Raw genomic sequence first — 12,912 nt, 5'->3', positions numbered from 1 at the left:
TTGTGTTTACCTTAGCGCGGATGGAAATGTAAGTCAAATTTAGTTATAAGTATATTTTATTTATTCATTCATTAATGTCCCACAAAATTCAGAACAGATATTTAATATTTAAATTCAGAACTAAAATACAAATTTACAATATTTAATATTAAAAAGTGTAGTAAAATTAGATTATCAACATACGAAACCATTAAATTGCTAAAAATACAATTGAATTTTAACGAAATGAATAATTATAAAACTAAAATAACACATACATATATACAAGGTATTATTTTGATTTCTTACACAAAATGTAATTTTTTAATTGCATTTGAAATATTTGTTTGGCCCTAGAAATTTCCAAATCCAAATGGGTTGAGAGATAATTAAGGTCAGACAACGTTCTAACGAATGGCGCATTGGCACTATACATTGCCCTACTAAAGCCAACGCGGGAAATCTTTCAACTGCGAAAATTTCTGGAACGAACATTAAACTGTATTCTTTCTAGAAGAACCGGGCAGTCAATTTTGCCATTAATGAGATCAAAAATAAATTATACTGCCTGGAGAGTACCTCTATCACTCAATGGGAAAAGACTAATCAATCGACAGCGAGATTCGTATGATGGTTTCGGGTCTGAGAAATTGAATGAATGTAATGCGGAACGCAGAAAAACTTTTTGAACCCTCTCCAGTCGATTTATATGGACTGCATGATAAGGTCTCCAAATAAAAGCAGCATAATCTAATTTGGACCGAACAAACGCAGAGTATAATATCTTAACCCTCGAGAACACGCGCTGTGAGCATTTTGCTCAAGCAATTTTTCATTTCGCGAAATTTTTATGTTCTATGTATTTCTGGCACTAATTGTGGTGAGTACCTTCGCTAGTAGTTGTGCTTCGTACTTTGAGGAGCATTTCTTTCGATTAGTGCACGATCGGACGTGTAGGCAGACGGTTGATTTTTGGGAGCGGCATTTTGCTCATTGCGCGAGAAACAATGTAAGTATTTCTTGATTTATCTTTTTTGTTGAAAACCTCGGGTTGTGAAAAGGGTTGCTGCCCCAATGAATAGTGGCATAAACATTACCATGGATAATTATTTTACTTCAATACCTTTAGCAGATGAACTATACAAACAATATAGAAACGACCATTGTGGGTACAATAAGAAAAAATAAAAAGGAAATTCCACCTCAATGTATTTCAGCAAAAGGAAGGTCGCAACCACATACAATGACTGCATTTGCCGAAAACAAGGTTCTTGTCTCTTACGTTCCAGTGAAAAAAACGAAAAAAGTTGTACTTATGCTATCATCACTTCATGCCGATGGCCACGCTAGTGATGAAACATCTGAGAACAAACCCGAAGTAATAACCTTTTACAACCAGACGAAAGGGGGTGTAGACACTGTTGATCAAACGAAAGGCACATATTCAGTTTCCAGGATAACCTGCACCTGGCATAAAAGCACAAATTATTTACAAATCAAATACAGGCAATTTAACCCAGAGGAGGACGTTTCTAAAGGAAATTGCCCTGGAGCTAATAAAGCCACATATTTCTAATCGGCAGGCCATAAAAACTTTACCTCGTGATTTAAGAAATACTATGGATCGCATTGTACCAGCAAAAGAACCTGAAAGTCAACACCTACAACCTGACTTTTGCGAGCTTTGCCCCAGGAGTAAAAACAGACATTCGAAAAAAGGCTGCACTTTATGTGGAAAATTACTTTGCACGGAACACGTTATGTATATGTGCCCATCTTGCTTCGAAAGCAACGTAAATGTCAATCTTACCGAAGACTGATTTTTGTCTTTTATTTATTTATTTTGTTACAAGGAGTTTTTTTTCTTAATATACTAAAGTATGAATGTAAAATTTTTGGCTATGTCTTGATTGAATGAATTTATATAATTTTACAGTGTGAATTTCTTAAATAAACACATAATTGCAAAAAAAATGACTTGGTATTATAACTATGTTAAAAATGAGATGTTTAAAAATCGTAATCCATTAAAAAGTTACATTCTTACATGAAGTGAGCAAAATGCTCATGCGCGAGAATACGTGCTATCTTACGAGGCTCGTGTTCTCGAGGGTTAAGAGTATATGGGTGGGTCAGTGAAATGCGATGAGTGACGTCTAGCAAAATCGGACGAAGCAAGATATGTATAATTGATATGATAAGAGGTACTAAGGGGGTTTTGAAGCTTAGAAAACGTGATTTTATGACATTTTTCAATATTAAGAAATGCACGATCCTTAAGGGGGGAACTTCATGTAGAAGCCTAAAAAAAAATATAGGCTATGTTCAGAAACGCATTATAATGCGCAGTACTTGCAGCGCTGGCAGAACTGTCAATGTGACAATTCATGCAACTGATAGATTTGTTGAAAAATTGCAAATAGATTTGTTGCATTTATGAACGCGTTGTACAGTAAAATGGAATTGTTACTAAGTTTGGTCATGGACGATGTATGTGAGGAAAAAACCGATAGTCTTTTATTAAATTTAAGAAAAAAAAACCGTGTAAAGCTTAAAAGAAAGACATATCTTGTAAAAAGTTTAATATCAAAACGGAAAATACCCAAAAATAAGTATTTTTTTGAAACAATAAAATCGTTTCCCGAGGATATATTTTATTCTCATTTTCGAATGAATTGGTCCACTTTTGAGGTACTACGACCTTAGCCCAGAGCACGCTCTTTTTCCTCCTTCCCGACTTGAACTCGTTCTCCATGATCAATCGGACTCTGAGCAGTAATTTTATCTCCGATGTACTAAAGTAATCAATAAAACCAAGAAAAGTATAATAAAATAAAGTTTAAATATCGTATTTTTCATCAATTTTTGTATTAAAAGCTAAAATAAATAATTAAATACCCACTTTTCATCAGACATTGTACTAGCGTATTTATTGGCAGTGTGAAAATTTTTGCTGCAAATAATGCACGACTTTTGATACAAAAATGGCGTTGCATTTGCAGTACTGCCATATTTGCATTTTTGAACGCACTGCTCACTCTGAAATGGTATGTATGGCATTATAATGCATTGTTGAACATACCCATATACTTTTTTTCTGATAATCTGAAAATATAGTATCTTAGGAATATACTGTGAAAATCTCATGCCGAAATTATCAATACGACTATTATAGCTTCTATAGCTCACTAACTAGGTAGAGGGGCCTCCGCACGCTCCTGTACCTCAAACTTCAAACTCAATTATCTCGAAACGACTTTTTTAAAAACTGCTCGTGTTGTATCTCAAAAAGTTATCGACCGATTTGTTTGAAGTTTGGTGAGGCCTTTCTGTACATTACTATCGGAAGGATAAACCTAAAATTTCAGATATTTCGCGTTGATAAATTACTTTTTGGGGGTTAAAAATGTCAATAAAATAGACCTAAATTCTGACTTTTTTTCAAAGGCTTATTTTATATATTAATTAATTTTATACTTGTTTTTTAATTGTTTAGGTTCATCCTTTCCATTAATATGTTATAAAATAAAACCAATTTAATTCTTTTGTTTCAGATCTATAGATTAAGAGTAATAAATAGAGCAGTTTGGGACCTCGCGCCGTAGGCAGCCGACAAGAAATGATCCTGAGCCATTTTAGAAAAAAAATAGAACAATTTTTTTTTTTGTGCTCTCGAAAGCCTAAATAAAGTTGTGTTAAAGCTTCAAAATAATATAATTATTTTTCACCTTTAAAAATATGTTTAAAAAATTACCGATCTTGCGGCTTCTACATGAGGCTCCCCCCTTAAGGCACCAGAAAAATAAATTAGTCAACTCGGACTGTAGGACGGCTAAATCACTAGAATTTCTTATTTCAGCATACACTTCTAGATCATCAGCTTAGAGAAGAAAATTAGCAAAGGAAAACACAAACAAATATCATTAATAAACAAAACTAATAACAAAGGTACAAAACCCTGGTTCACCAGATGTGGCGATAAACTGTTTCGAAGAAACTCTATCGATAACTACAGTACTGAATCTCTTTATTAGATAGGATCGAATCCAATCAAGGAAAGTTGAATCCCAATTAAGTTACTAAAATCGTATGGGAGATTTTATCAAAGGCTTTAGAGAACTCCTTGTATATCGCGTCAGTTTGGAAATCATTCTGGAAGCCTGCATGGCAATCTTCAGAAAAAACGGATAAGTTTGATAACATAGATTTTGTAACTACAGCCGGTAAAGTTTTATTGTCGTGTCATTAATGCTTGTGTGTATTAAACAAATACTGACTTACTTGCAAGTCTCTCTTTTCGCAAACATGTTTCTTAACGATTTCGCCTATGCACCTCTTTTTACTTGTCACTTCGATATTCTATATTTGGATAAGAATTTGATCCCGTTACTTTTGCTAATTTTCCGTAAACACAATAACCTAACTCTTACGGCACTTAAGCATATTAAATAACACACAGATATGACATATTACAACCAGCCGAACTATGCCGTTAACCAAAAAAGGTAGGTATTGAAATATATGTACCTTCATATATTGAAAATTGGGGCTCTATAATAATTCTAAACTGGAACTTGACGAAGACGCTTTAACAGCTTGACATCTCGCTTATTTATTCACAGGGGCTGGAAATTCTAAACTTCGATATTGCGTATATTCTACGGATCTTTATTGCTAAAGTCACGAAGTGGTCCACAACATTTTGAAACTTTCATTCATTCTATGGCCAAAGCATTTTCGGTATTGCGCTTTAATGGCTGCTTTTGTTGTTACATACGCGTATATCTGACAACACCTAAAAAAAAAAAACAAAAAACTAAGAGCTGTTATAACAGCATAAACGTTCTCCATAAATGTTTGGGGAATGCTTCTGGATGACAATCTTGACCCCATTCCCACGCCTGGTGGTTTTCTACTTTACCGGAAAGACTTGGGCCCCTATTATGAGTTGGATTCGATCTTCGATATTCGATTGGGTTCGAAGATCGAAAATCAAATGTCAATTTTGTATTATGAGCGGTACATGCCTGTCGAAATTTTCATTGTATACCGAATTTAGAGTCGAATGCAATTTTGCTTTCGATTGTGTAGCGTATTGTGGGAAAACTTGTTAAAATGTAAGTTGTTTGCGATTATTTATGGTTTTATAGTAACCAAATAATAAATATATACTAATTTTGTTAATTTTATGCAGGTCGAAAGTTGTGAGTACCAAACAGCAATTAGAAAGCCTAGTTTCATTAATGGAAGAGAATCTACAATTCGCAAAAAGGGTTTGCACCAAAGTTCAAGCAGCAAAAAAATGGGAGGAATTTACAACGGAGCTGAATTGCTTGGAACCACCAGTTAGAACGGCAGCAAAATGGATTAAGGTTAATAATGGTTTTTTTTTTGTGATGTTTATAGAAATACATTTTTATTTTCCCTTGGCAGGTATGGGCTGAAATACGTAGCGTAACTGAAATACATATATTTTTCGAATGACGAATAATTGAATAAAGAAAATGTTTAACAAAAATAAAACAGAAACTGTGGCGTAAAGATTTTTATTTAATACTTTTTAGATTTTTCTATAATATTCTAAGAATTTCATTTCTTATGTTTTCCGCTTCTCCGCTATTTGACTCCACTTCAATATCTTCAGCATCGTCGTACACAGTGGGTTGAGCAAGTCCTAGCTTACCTTCATTACCAATACTCAATTGGTACGATCCCTGAGCACAAAATCGCAGAATTGGTTTGTAAAATAATATATTTGGAATGGATTTGGCTCGGGTGCACTGCTGCAACTGGTTTTCTGTACTGGAGAGTAGGTTCATAAACGCCTCTTTAGATAATCTAAAGTTCTTTAAAAATCTGTAAGGAAATTTCTGTAATATTAAGTACGTCAACACATTTTGAAAATTCTAAACTTACTCCACTTACTTACTTACTTCCACTAGCCATTTCTAGGGGGTTGGATGCGCCCCTCAACGCTTTTCTACTTTTAGCTAGTTCCACTAATCTTTCATCGTCCGATGAATCGTCGAACCGCAGCTCCGTTGTATTCATTTTCACAAAAAATACTTTTTTTAACTTTTAAAAATTTTGTTAGCAAAGAATTTCAACACAACCGATTTTTCTATTATTTTGATTTGCTGTATCAGCTGAGAAAAAATTATCTATTGTAAATGCGTCAAGCGATCGAAATTCACAATAGTCCTATTCTTCAACGAATGAACACCATAATACCAAATGAAAATTCGTTCGATCAGCACTTTCGACTACAGTCGAAGATCGAATGTTGCTCATAATAAGGGCCTTGGATTTGTCACTCCAGCAGCATGCCCCGCTTATATAAGTTAAAGTATCAGAGGCGCAGAATTAAAGCTGTTGTCCAAATTCTGCTTTGGCACTCAATTTTGTGCTTAAACTTAATTTTGTATTGATCGTACGTTTGCGTTATGATCATAGCATTACAATAAGAATTCAGCAACAACATACCTATGTCCCCGCTTAGCGGCACCTTCGAACACGCGTTTATCGACACAGTTAATTTGCCAACAATAACTTCAGTTGCTGATCGAAGCGTCCCGCATTACAAATAGAAAATAGCTTCGGTATGCCTTTGCATTTCCCCAGCCTTTGCATTTCCCCAAAATAACGCCTCTTGTTATCCCGCTACAAGCAACGGAATGCGTTTGCACATTCATACCTATCAGAGGTCTCCCAAAACGCACTTGAGTGATAGTAGGGCATTATAAGATTTGTCATAGAGCGAGTAACATTGCTGTGAGCTTTTAATAAATAAAAAAAGTAATACGAAATAAAAAGTGTTTTGTATTAATTTATATAAGGAATATGTATGCTGCTACAATAACACCAACAACAACAGGCTGTAGACAAAACGGCCATGGAAACAACTGGTTTTATAGTCAAAATTGTTTCATTCACATATTATTTGCAATGTTTAATCTAATATATCCGGAAATAAATTTTAACGACCGTTTTCATACTTCCGAATTGTCCACTAGAAATGTGGTGTAAGTGCTACCATATGAACGTATAATATTATACGCAGATTGTGGGACAAAAATACTTCGTAGGTGGATTTCGAATCCGGCTCTAAAAATGCAGGAGTAAAATATCAAAACAAAATAATATTCTTATTTAATTCAAACAACAAATAATAATCAAAATATTTTTATCTGATGTAGTGTTCTCATGCTTTATATCACGTGCAAGACGATAAAACAATAACACATTGCATAGCAATTGAATAAGTACATATCAGGTGGCAGCACTTAAGTAGCAATAAACACTCCAACCCATATGAGTGGAATGCGTTATGTAGAGTCTAGCCAGCTGTTGTGGGCCGGTGTTGCAGAACAGCTGTTTGTGATAAATTCCGTTTATTTGTGAAGTTATAAATATACATTTTCAGTTCAAGTTTAACAGAAAATATGGACGAATCAAGGTTCGATGCAGAGGAGGAAGTTTCGCGCAGAGTAAGTATGTCTAGATAGTAGGTAAATATTCACTTCACTCTTTTTCCATGTTCATTTACAGCAACTGAACGTGTTTGGACGCGATGTTTCACAGATTCCGTGCTTTCGTAATAGCTTTCTGTACGGGATTAGCGGAGGAATAGCCGTAGGTGTAGCCACTTTCCTAGGCACATCTCGAACTCGATTATCGACGCATGTTGGTTTTAGCAGCTTCTTTATTGGCACACTTGGCTATTGGTTGGTTTGCAGGTATGCATTTAATATAAATTTTGTAATTCCAATATGAGCGCCCTAACTTTTATTTATCTTCAAGATATCAATGGTCTAAGAGGCGCTTTGAATATCAGCAATTGAAGGAAGCCATGCTGCTCCAAGGCCTACACGAAGGCACTGATCTTGAGCGTAAAATTCTGGAAGAAGCCTAATTTAATGTGTTACTTAATTTTTACAATATAGTTGACCAAGAACGAATGTGTATATAATATTTACAAACAAATTGTTTCTTATTAATTGTGACAAGTCTTTTAAATAAGTGACTAAGCCAAACTAAACTCCTCGTTATAAAAATGAGAGCCTTGCTTTATTTCCTCTATTAATATTAGGCACAGAGAAAAAGTTCGGTTACAAATTTTTAGAAACGATAATTTTTTGCATTGAAACATGCAAAATCTATTTTCCTACTTTCCGAAGGGTGCCTATTGAGACCAAAATTAATGTTTGGATTATTTAGAGGAAACTATTTTAATTTAATGTGCATAAAAACCGAAAAATCAGTAACGGCTGAAGAATCAAATTGTTATAGTTGGCAGAACTACAGATTAATAAATAAAATAATATGAGTATAGAATAGTAAAATATCATATTATTATTATTATTATTATTATAAATGAAATCCACTTAAGCGAATTGCAAAAACATTTGCATAAAGATTTCTTGGGGTTGTGCTAGAGTAATTTGGATGAAATTTGTATCATAATTGCACTGAGACCTTTGATCCTGGGTTCATCAGTATGATTAGGAGTCCAATAAAGTGTTGATGAGTAGATAAAAAGTTGGCGCCGAAGTTTATGATTACAATTTTCAGGGTTAGCTAAGAACGGGTAACGTTAATTCATGGAAAAAAGGCACATTTTTATGCTTTTTTTTTTTATGACACAGTTAAAATTTATTCGTCAAATCTTTTACTACATAAAACTATAGCATTTGAAGTATATTTTGTGAAATTTTCATCCAAAAATATTTAAAAATACGGCAATGGCAGAAATTATTCGGATGCATCTCAAAAAAAAGTAGTTTTGCGGTGCCCCTCATAACTCGGTGTTAAATCATCTGAAATCACAAAACCAAAGTTATTTCGTTAGATAATTGTTTTCTCCGGGTAACGCCGAGAGGGTTTTTTGAAATTAAAAATTTTTCGATTTTTGGGAACACGTTAAAGTCAAAAACACGATTTTTGCGTAAAAAATCGGTGAATTAGTTACCGTAAAAACAAAAGTATCAACAAATTCGAAAAAAAACTCTTCGGCGTTACCTTGTAAAACATCTACAGAAAAATTGTTCAAAATTTCAAAAGGATCGGTGCAGTAGTTTCAAAGTTATGAGGGGCACCGACTTTGAAAACGTAAGTTGTGGGAAAAACGTTTGCTAGGTACAAATGGCGCGCGGTTGAGCCAGGTAGGTAGCAACACTTACATGGCTGTATCTTTGTAAGTTTTGCTCCGATTCATCTAAAATTTTCACAGAATATTCTTGAAAGGTTCTTCATTTAAAAAATCAAATAAAAAAATGCAAAAAAAAAAAATTTAAAAACGTTACCCCCCCCTTAAGTTTTACAGTTACATATTAAACTGATATGAGTAAGAGATACCACAGAAATCTGTGGAATAATGATTTAAATAAGCTTTGCCGGAAGGTGTTGCTCGAAAATACTAAACGAATTTTATAGCTATTATTAAATTACAGTATATATAAAGTTTTTGCAATACGGCTTTGCGTGTAAACTTCCTGCAATTACTGTGTGATGGAAGCATTGTTTGTTGCTCTCCTAAAGTCACCTTCTATAAATTCGCTTTGAAACTAACCTCAAAATACTCAGCTGACAGCTGTAGCGCTATCCATTGTTGCAACGTCAGTATAGATATTTTTAATTTGGTTTGTGAAGCATTTACTTTAAGATTTATTACTTTCTTCGAAAAATACTTTAAAGCATCAAAATGAGCAGAAATTATAAAGAAGATCAAATGAACGAAATCGAGGCGCTGGAGTCTATATACTACAGTGAAATGGAAGGTTCGTAGCTGCCTGTACTGCTGAGCGGTGTATTTGCTAACCATGAAAGTTACTTTATTTTGTAGTGCTCGAGACAGAACCTTTTCACAAATTCAGCATAACCATTGCTACAGAAGAATATAACGCCGAAGAGGAATCGAGTGGCATGGCGTGCAAACTGGTATTTGCTTACACACCTACTTATCCCGATGAAGCGCCTGAAGTGTCAATAGAAGAGACTGAGAATGTGGAAAAACTTTACGAAGAAAAACTATTGGAGCACCTCAAAAAAAGTATTGAAGAAAATATTGGCATGGAAATGATATTCTCATTAGTAAGCAGCACACAAGAATGGTTGAATGAACGTTGGGATGATTATAAGTTGCATGAGCAAGAAGAACGTGCCCGCAAAATTTTGGAAGCAGAAGAGATGGAGCGAAAAAAATTCGAGGGCACACGTGTAACGGTTGAGTCCTTCCTGAAATGGCGGTCAGAGTTTGAGGAGAGCACAGGCATAGCGGCGAAGCGCGAGAAAAATAATGACTGCAAAAAATTAACCGGCAAAGAATTGTTCATTCGTGACACTACACTGAACGAGTCCGATATCAAATTCTTGCTCGAAGCTGGCGATTCAATTGAGAATGTCAAAATCGATGAGACCCTATTTCAAGATATTGGCGATTTAGAGATAGATGACGACGACGACTCTAACGATGAAGACTGGGTGCCTGATGCCGATGATGATTAGTTTATAACTGAGAGATATGCCTTATGGTCGTGTTTTCTATATAATTTTAGTTAAACAATTGAGTTAAATACATTCGCTTACACATTTATTAAATGGTTAATGGTGCCTCAATGGGTTGCAAAAATTACTTTGGGAAAACGCGTTGATCAACATGAGTAAAAATTAATGATAAAAATTAATTTCAGAAACTCTATAACTCAACCTGTAGTCATGCAAGACTTTTAGTCCAAATTGTTTTTATTGTCACTAATATCGGTGAGCCTAACGCCCATGTTTACTGTTTCAATGTCATCCAGATTAAAACCGTCATCGGAATCTGATGTTTTTCGCTGATTTGAAGTAATAATTTTCGATTCATTTGGCTTGCGTACGGGTGGCAATTTTTCGCGTGGGAAATCTAGTTTCGGCCATGACCCAGGTTCGGCCTTTGGCATAATTATCTCCACTTTTGTGCCAAACATATGAGCCGTAGTTTTACTCACATCAATTATCTGCAAGTTAGCGTTTGTGAGTTAGGATACACAAATATGGGATGATAAACTTACGCCACGTAACTCTAATTCCAAATCGAATTGTGCATCCTGCTGTTCCGGAAACACCAGATTCACATGCAGGCGTATTGGACTCACTTCAATCTTGCTTAATTTATAATGGTACTTTTTGGCATATATGGACACATTGACGGTGGTGGCTGTTTGATGCCAATCGTAACGGCAATTTACTGCTTGCTTGTCGTCCTCCTGAAAAATTGAAGTTTTGTATATATCGATTTATAATTATTAATTGGCAGTTGCTTACCTCTTTGAACCATTTGTGCTCACCGCATGCACAACCCTTTTGTGCCATAAATGCAGAGAAGTCGGATGTTTTTCGTTGGCAGCAGGACCAGTACTTCATGCCTTCGTGGAAGATTGGCACACCCGGATGGTAAACGCACTCTCCATTATCGGCAGTTGTGCCGTTATATGAGTTCGTGCAGCCTTTATTCTTACAGGCGGTGCCCACTGGGACGGCGCTAAATAAATATTACATACCAACATGAACATGAAACGTACAATTTGTGGTTGCAATGTCATACCCAGTGGCTAAGGCAGTGTCTTCACTAGAACGATCGCGTTGTATTTGAATTGAATCTATTGCATCTAACACCGCCTGCGCGACACTTGGTTGCACATGAATCATTGGCGTTTCAATTGGCGGACGTTGCATTGATTCCCTAATAGGCGGTCGTACTTCTATCACCTCGTTTTTATCGCTCTTTTGAGGCTTTTCCGGCTCGGGTGGTTTGATGTTTGAATGTTTTGAGAGCGTGCAACCTTTCATGCTCAAAAATTCGGTAAAATCTACAGATTTCTTTTTGCAACACGACCAACCTTTGTAGGCGTCATGAAAGTAAGGCGCTCCAGGATGATGACAGCAGGATTCTACGAGTATAAAAATATGTGCACATATACTTAAAAGCCGTAGGCTTCATATAGTATTCCAGAATGTTCTTGCCAAATATTTACCGTCAGTATTTTTTTCTGGGTCAAAAGTTTGCCCGCAACCGCGGTTGTAACACTGTTCCATTTTCTCTGTTTTCTGGATAATTTTTTATTGATTGGTTCAGCGATTTTATAAATAAAAAGCGTTTTTATGCACGTTTTTGTATGGCCACTATTCCAAAAGCTAAAATGCACAATTTTGAAGTTCCGAAATGTCAGTTGGATAAATCAAGGCGAATGTTGATTTGGTCAATTGGTCCAACTGCGGCGTTGCCACATTAACAACTGTGCCTTTTACTGTTAATTTGAGTTGTCGATAATCAACGATAGCTTTCGATAGTGTCTTATATTAAGTCGATATTTATAAATTCAGAGAGCGGTAGTGTGATTTACTAACTTTTAACGATTCGACAATTGTTATTTTTGCCTACAGTATTTGCCGTTTTCACTAACGATTTCGTTATTCACAAACTTATGTTAAGGGAGGGGGGTAAGGGATAAAAATCGATTTTTTTTGCATGTTATTGTAGTAAAACATTTCAAAAATACCGTGTTAAAATTTTAAGTCAATCCGAGCAAAACTTTTTAAGTTATAGAGCATAAAGCCGAGCCGTCTCAAACATCTGCCGAGACGCAGCAGTTGCGCGCGTAGTCCGTTACAAACTTTAAACGCGGTTTTCTCGAACCTTTTTTTTTAAAGTGCGTAGTCATTGGCATTTGAAAACTACTCAACCGATCCTTTTGAAATTTTGCACACATATTTTAATATAAAAAACCTCCCCCCAACGTTTTTTTTTCGCCATTTTTTTTTTTATATTAAGGTGGTTTTACACCTACAAAATGGCGGCATTTTTTCGTCAAAAATCACTTTTTACTTCAAACGACTACCAAATGGCAGAAAATGAAAATAAATCGCCAAAATAAACGTTGGGGGGAAGTTTAACTC

The 12,912-nt window shown here is 35.3% G+C and overlaps 3 protein-coding genes across 3 annotated transcripts; 2 read left to right on the top strand and 1 right to left on the bottom strand.

Annotated features, from left to right (window-relative positions):
- Positions 1-7,328: 7,328 nt before the first annotated feature.
- On the top strand, positions 7,329-8,321 carry LOC129236231 (cytochrome c oxidase assembly protein COX20, mitochondrial). The gene is made up of 3 exons (XM_054870488.1): positions 7,329-7,466; positions 7,528-7,715; positions 7,780-8,321. The coding sequence occupies exons 1-3, from the start codon at positions 7,422-7,424 to the stop codon at positions 7,889-7,891; spliced, it is 345 nt and encodes a 114-aa protein (XP_054726463.1). The 5' UTR covers positions 7,329-7,421; the 3' UTR covers positions 7,892-8,321.
- A 1,258-nt stretch (positions 8,322-9,579) lies between these two features.
- On the top strand, positions 9,580-10,575 carry LOC129236230 (RWD domain-containing protein 1). The gene is made up of 2 exons (XM_054870487.1): positions 9,580-9,755; positions 9,821-10,575. The coding sequence occupies exons 1-2, from the start codon at positions 9,680-9,682 to the stop codon at positions 10,480-10,482; spliced, it is 738 nt and encodes a 245-aa protein (XP_054726462.1). The 5' UTR covers positions 9,580-9,679; the 3' UTR covers positions 10,483-10,575.
- A 118-nt stretch (positions 10,576-10,693) lies between these two features.
- Positions 10,694-12,217, bottom strand: LOC129236228 (cysteine and histidine-rich domain-containing protein morgana). The gene is made up of 5 exons (XM_054870486.1): positions 11,991-12,217; positions 11,561-11,906; positions 11,281-11,497; positions 11,028-11,222; positions 10,694-10,973 (listed from the first exon to the last, which is right to left on the bottom strand). The coding sequence occupies exons 1-5, from the start codon at positions 12,049-12,051 to the stop codon at positions 10,704-10,706; spliced, it is 1,089 nt and encodes a 362-aa protein (XP_054726461.1). The 5' UTR covers positions 12,052-12,217; the 3' UTR covers positions 10,694-10,703.
- Between the last annotated feature and the right edge of the window lie 695 nt (positions 12,218-12,912).

The sequence above is a fragment of the Anastrepha obliqua genome, chromosome 1 (genome assembly GCF_027943255.1).
Source record: "Anastrepha obliqua isolate idAnaObli1 chromosome 1, idAnaObli1_1.0, whole genome shotgun sequence".
Taxonomy (NCBI): domain Eukaryota; kingdom Metazoa; phylum Arthropoda; class Insecta; order Diptera; family Tephritidae; genus Anastrepha; species Anastrepha obliqua.
This window is presented reverse-complemented; position numbering and strand designations above follow the sequence as displayed.

Coding starts and splice junctions, on each gene's coding strand:
- LOC129236231 (XM_054870488.1), top strand. CDS start 7,422: ATGGACGAATCAAGGTTCGATGCAGAGGAGGAAGTTTCGCGCAGA. Junction 7,467..7,527: donor AGGAGGAAGTTTCGCGCAGA/GTAAGTATGTCT, acceptor GTTCATTTACAG/CAACTGAACGTGTTTGGACG. Junction 7,716..7,779: donor GGCTATTGGTTGGTTTGCAG/GTATGCATTTAA, acceptor TTTATCTTCAAG/ATATCAATGGTCTAAGAGGC.
- LOC129236228 (XM_054870486.1), bottom strand. CDS start 12,051: ATGGAACAGTGTTACAACCGCGGTTGCGGGCAAACTTTTGACCCAGAA. Junction 11,498..11,560: donor GACACTGCCTTAGCCACTGG/GTATGACATTGC, acceptor ATATTTATTTAG/CGCCGTCCCAGTGGGCACCG. Junction 10,974..11,027: donor TGGAATTAGAGTTACGTGGC/GTAAGTTTATCA, acceptor GCTAACTTGCAG/ATAATTGATGTGAGTAAAAC.
- LOC129236230 (XM_054870487.1), top strand. CDS start 9,680: ATGAGCAGAAATTATAAAGAAGATCAAATGAACGAAATCGAGGCGCTG. Junction 9,756..9,820: donor ATACTACAGTGAAATGGAAG/GTTCGTAGCTGC, acceptor TTTATTTTGTAG/TGCTCGAGACAGAACCTTTT.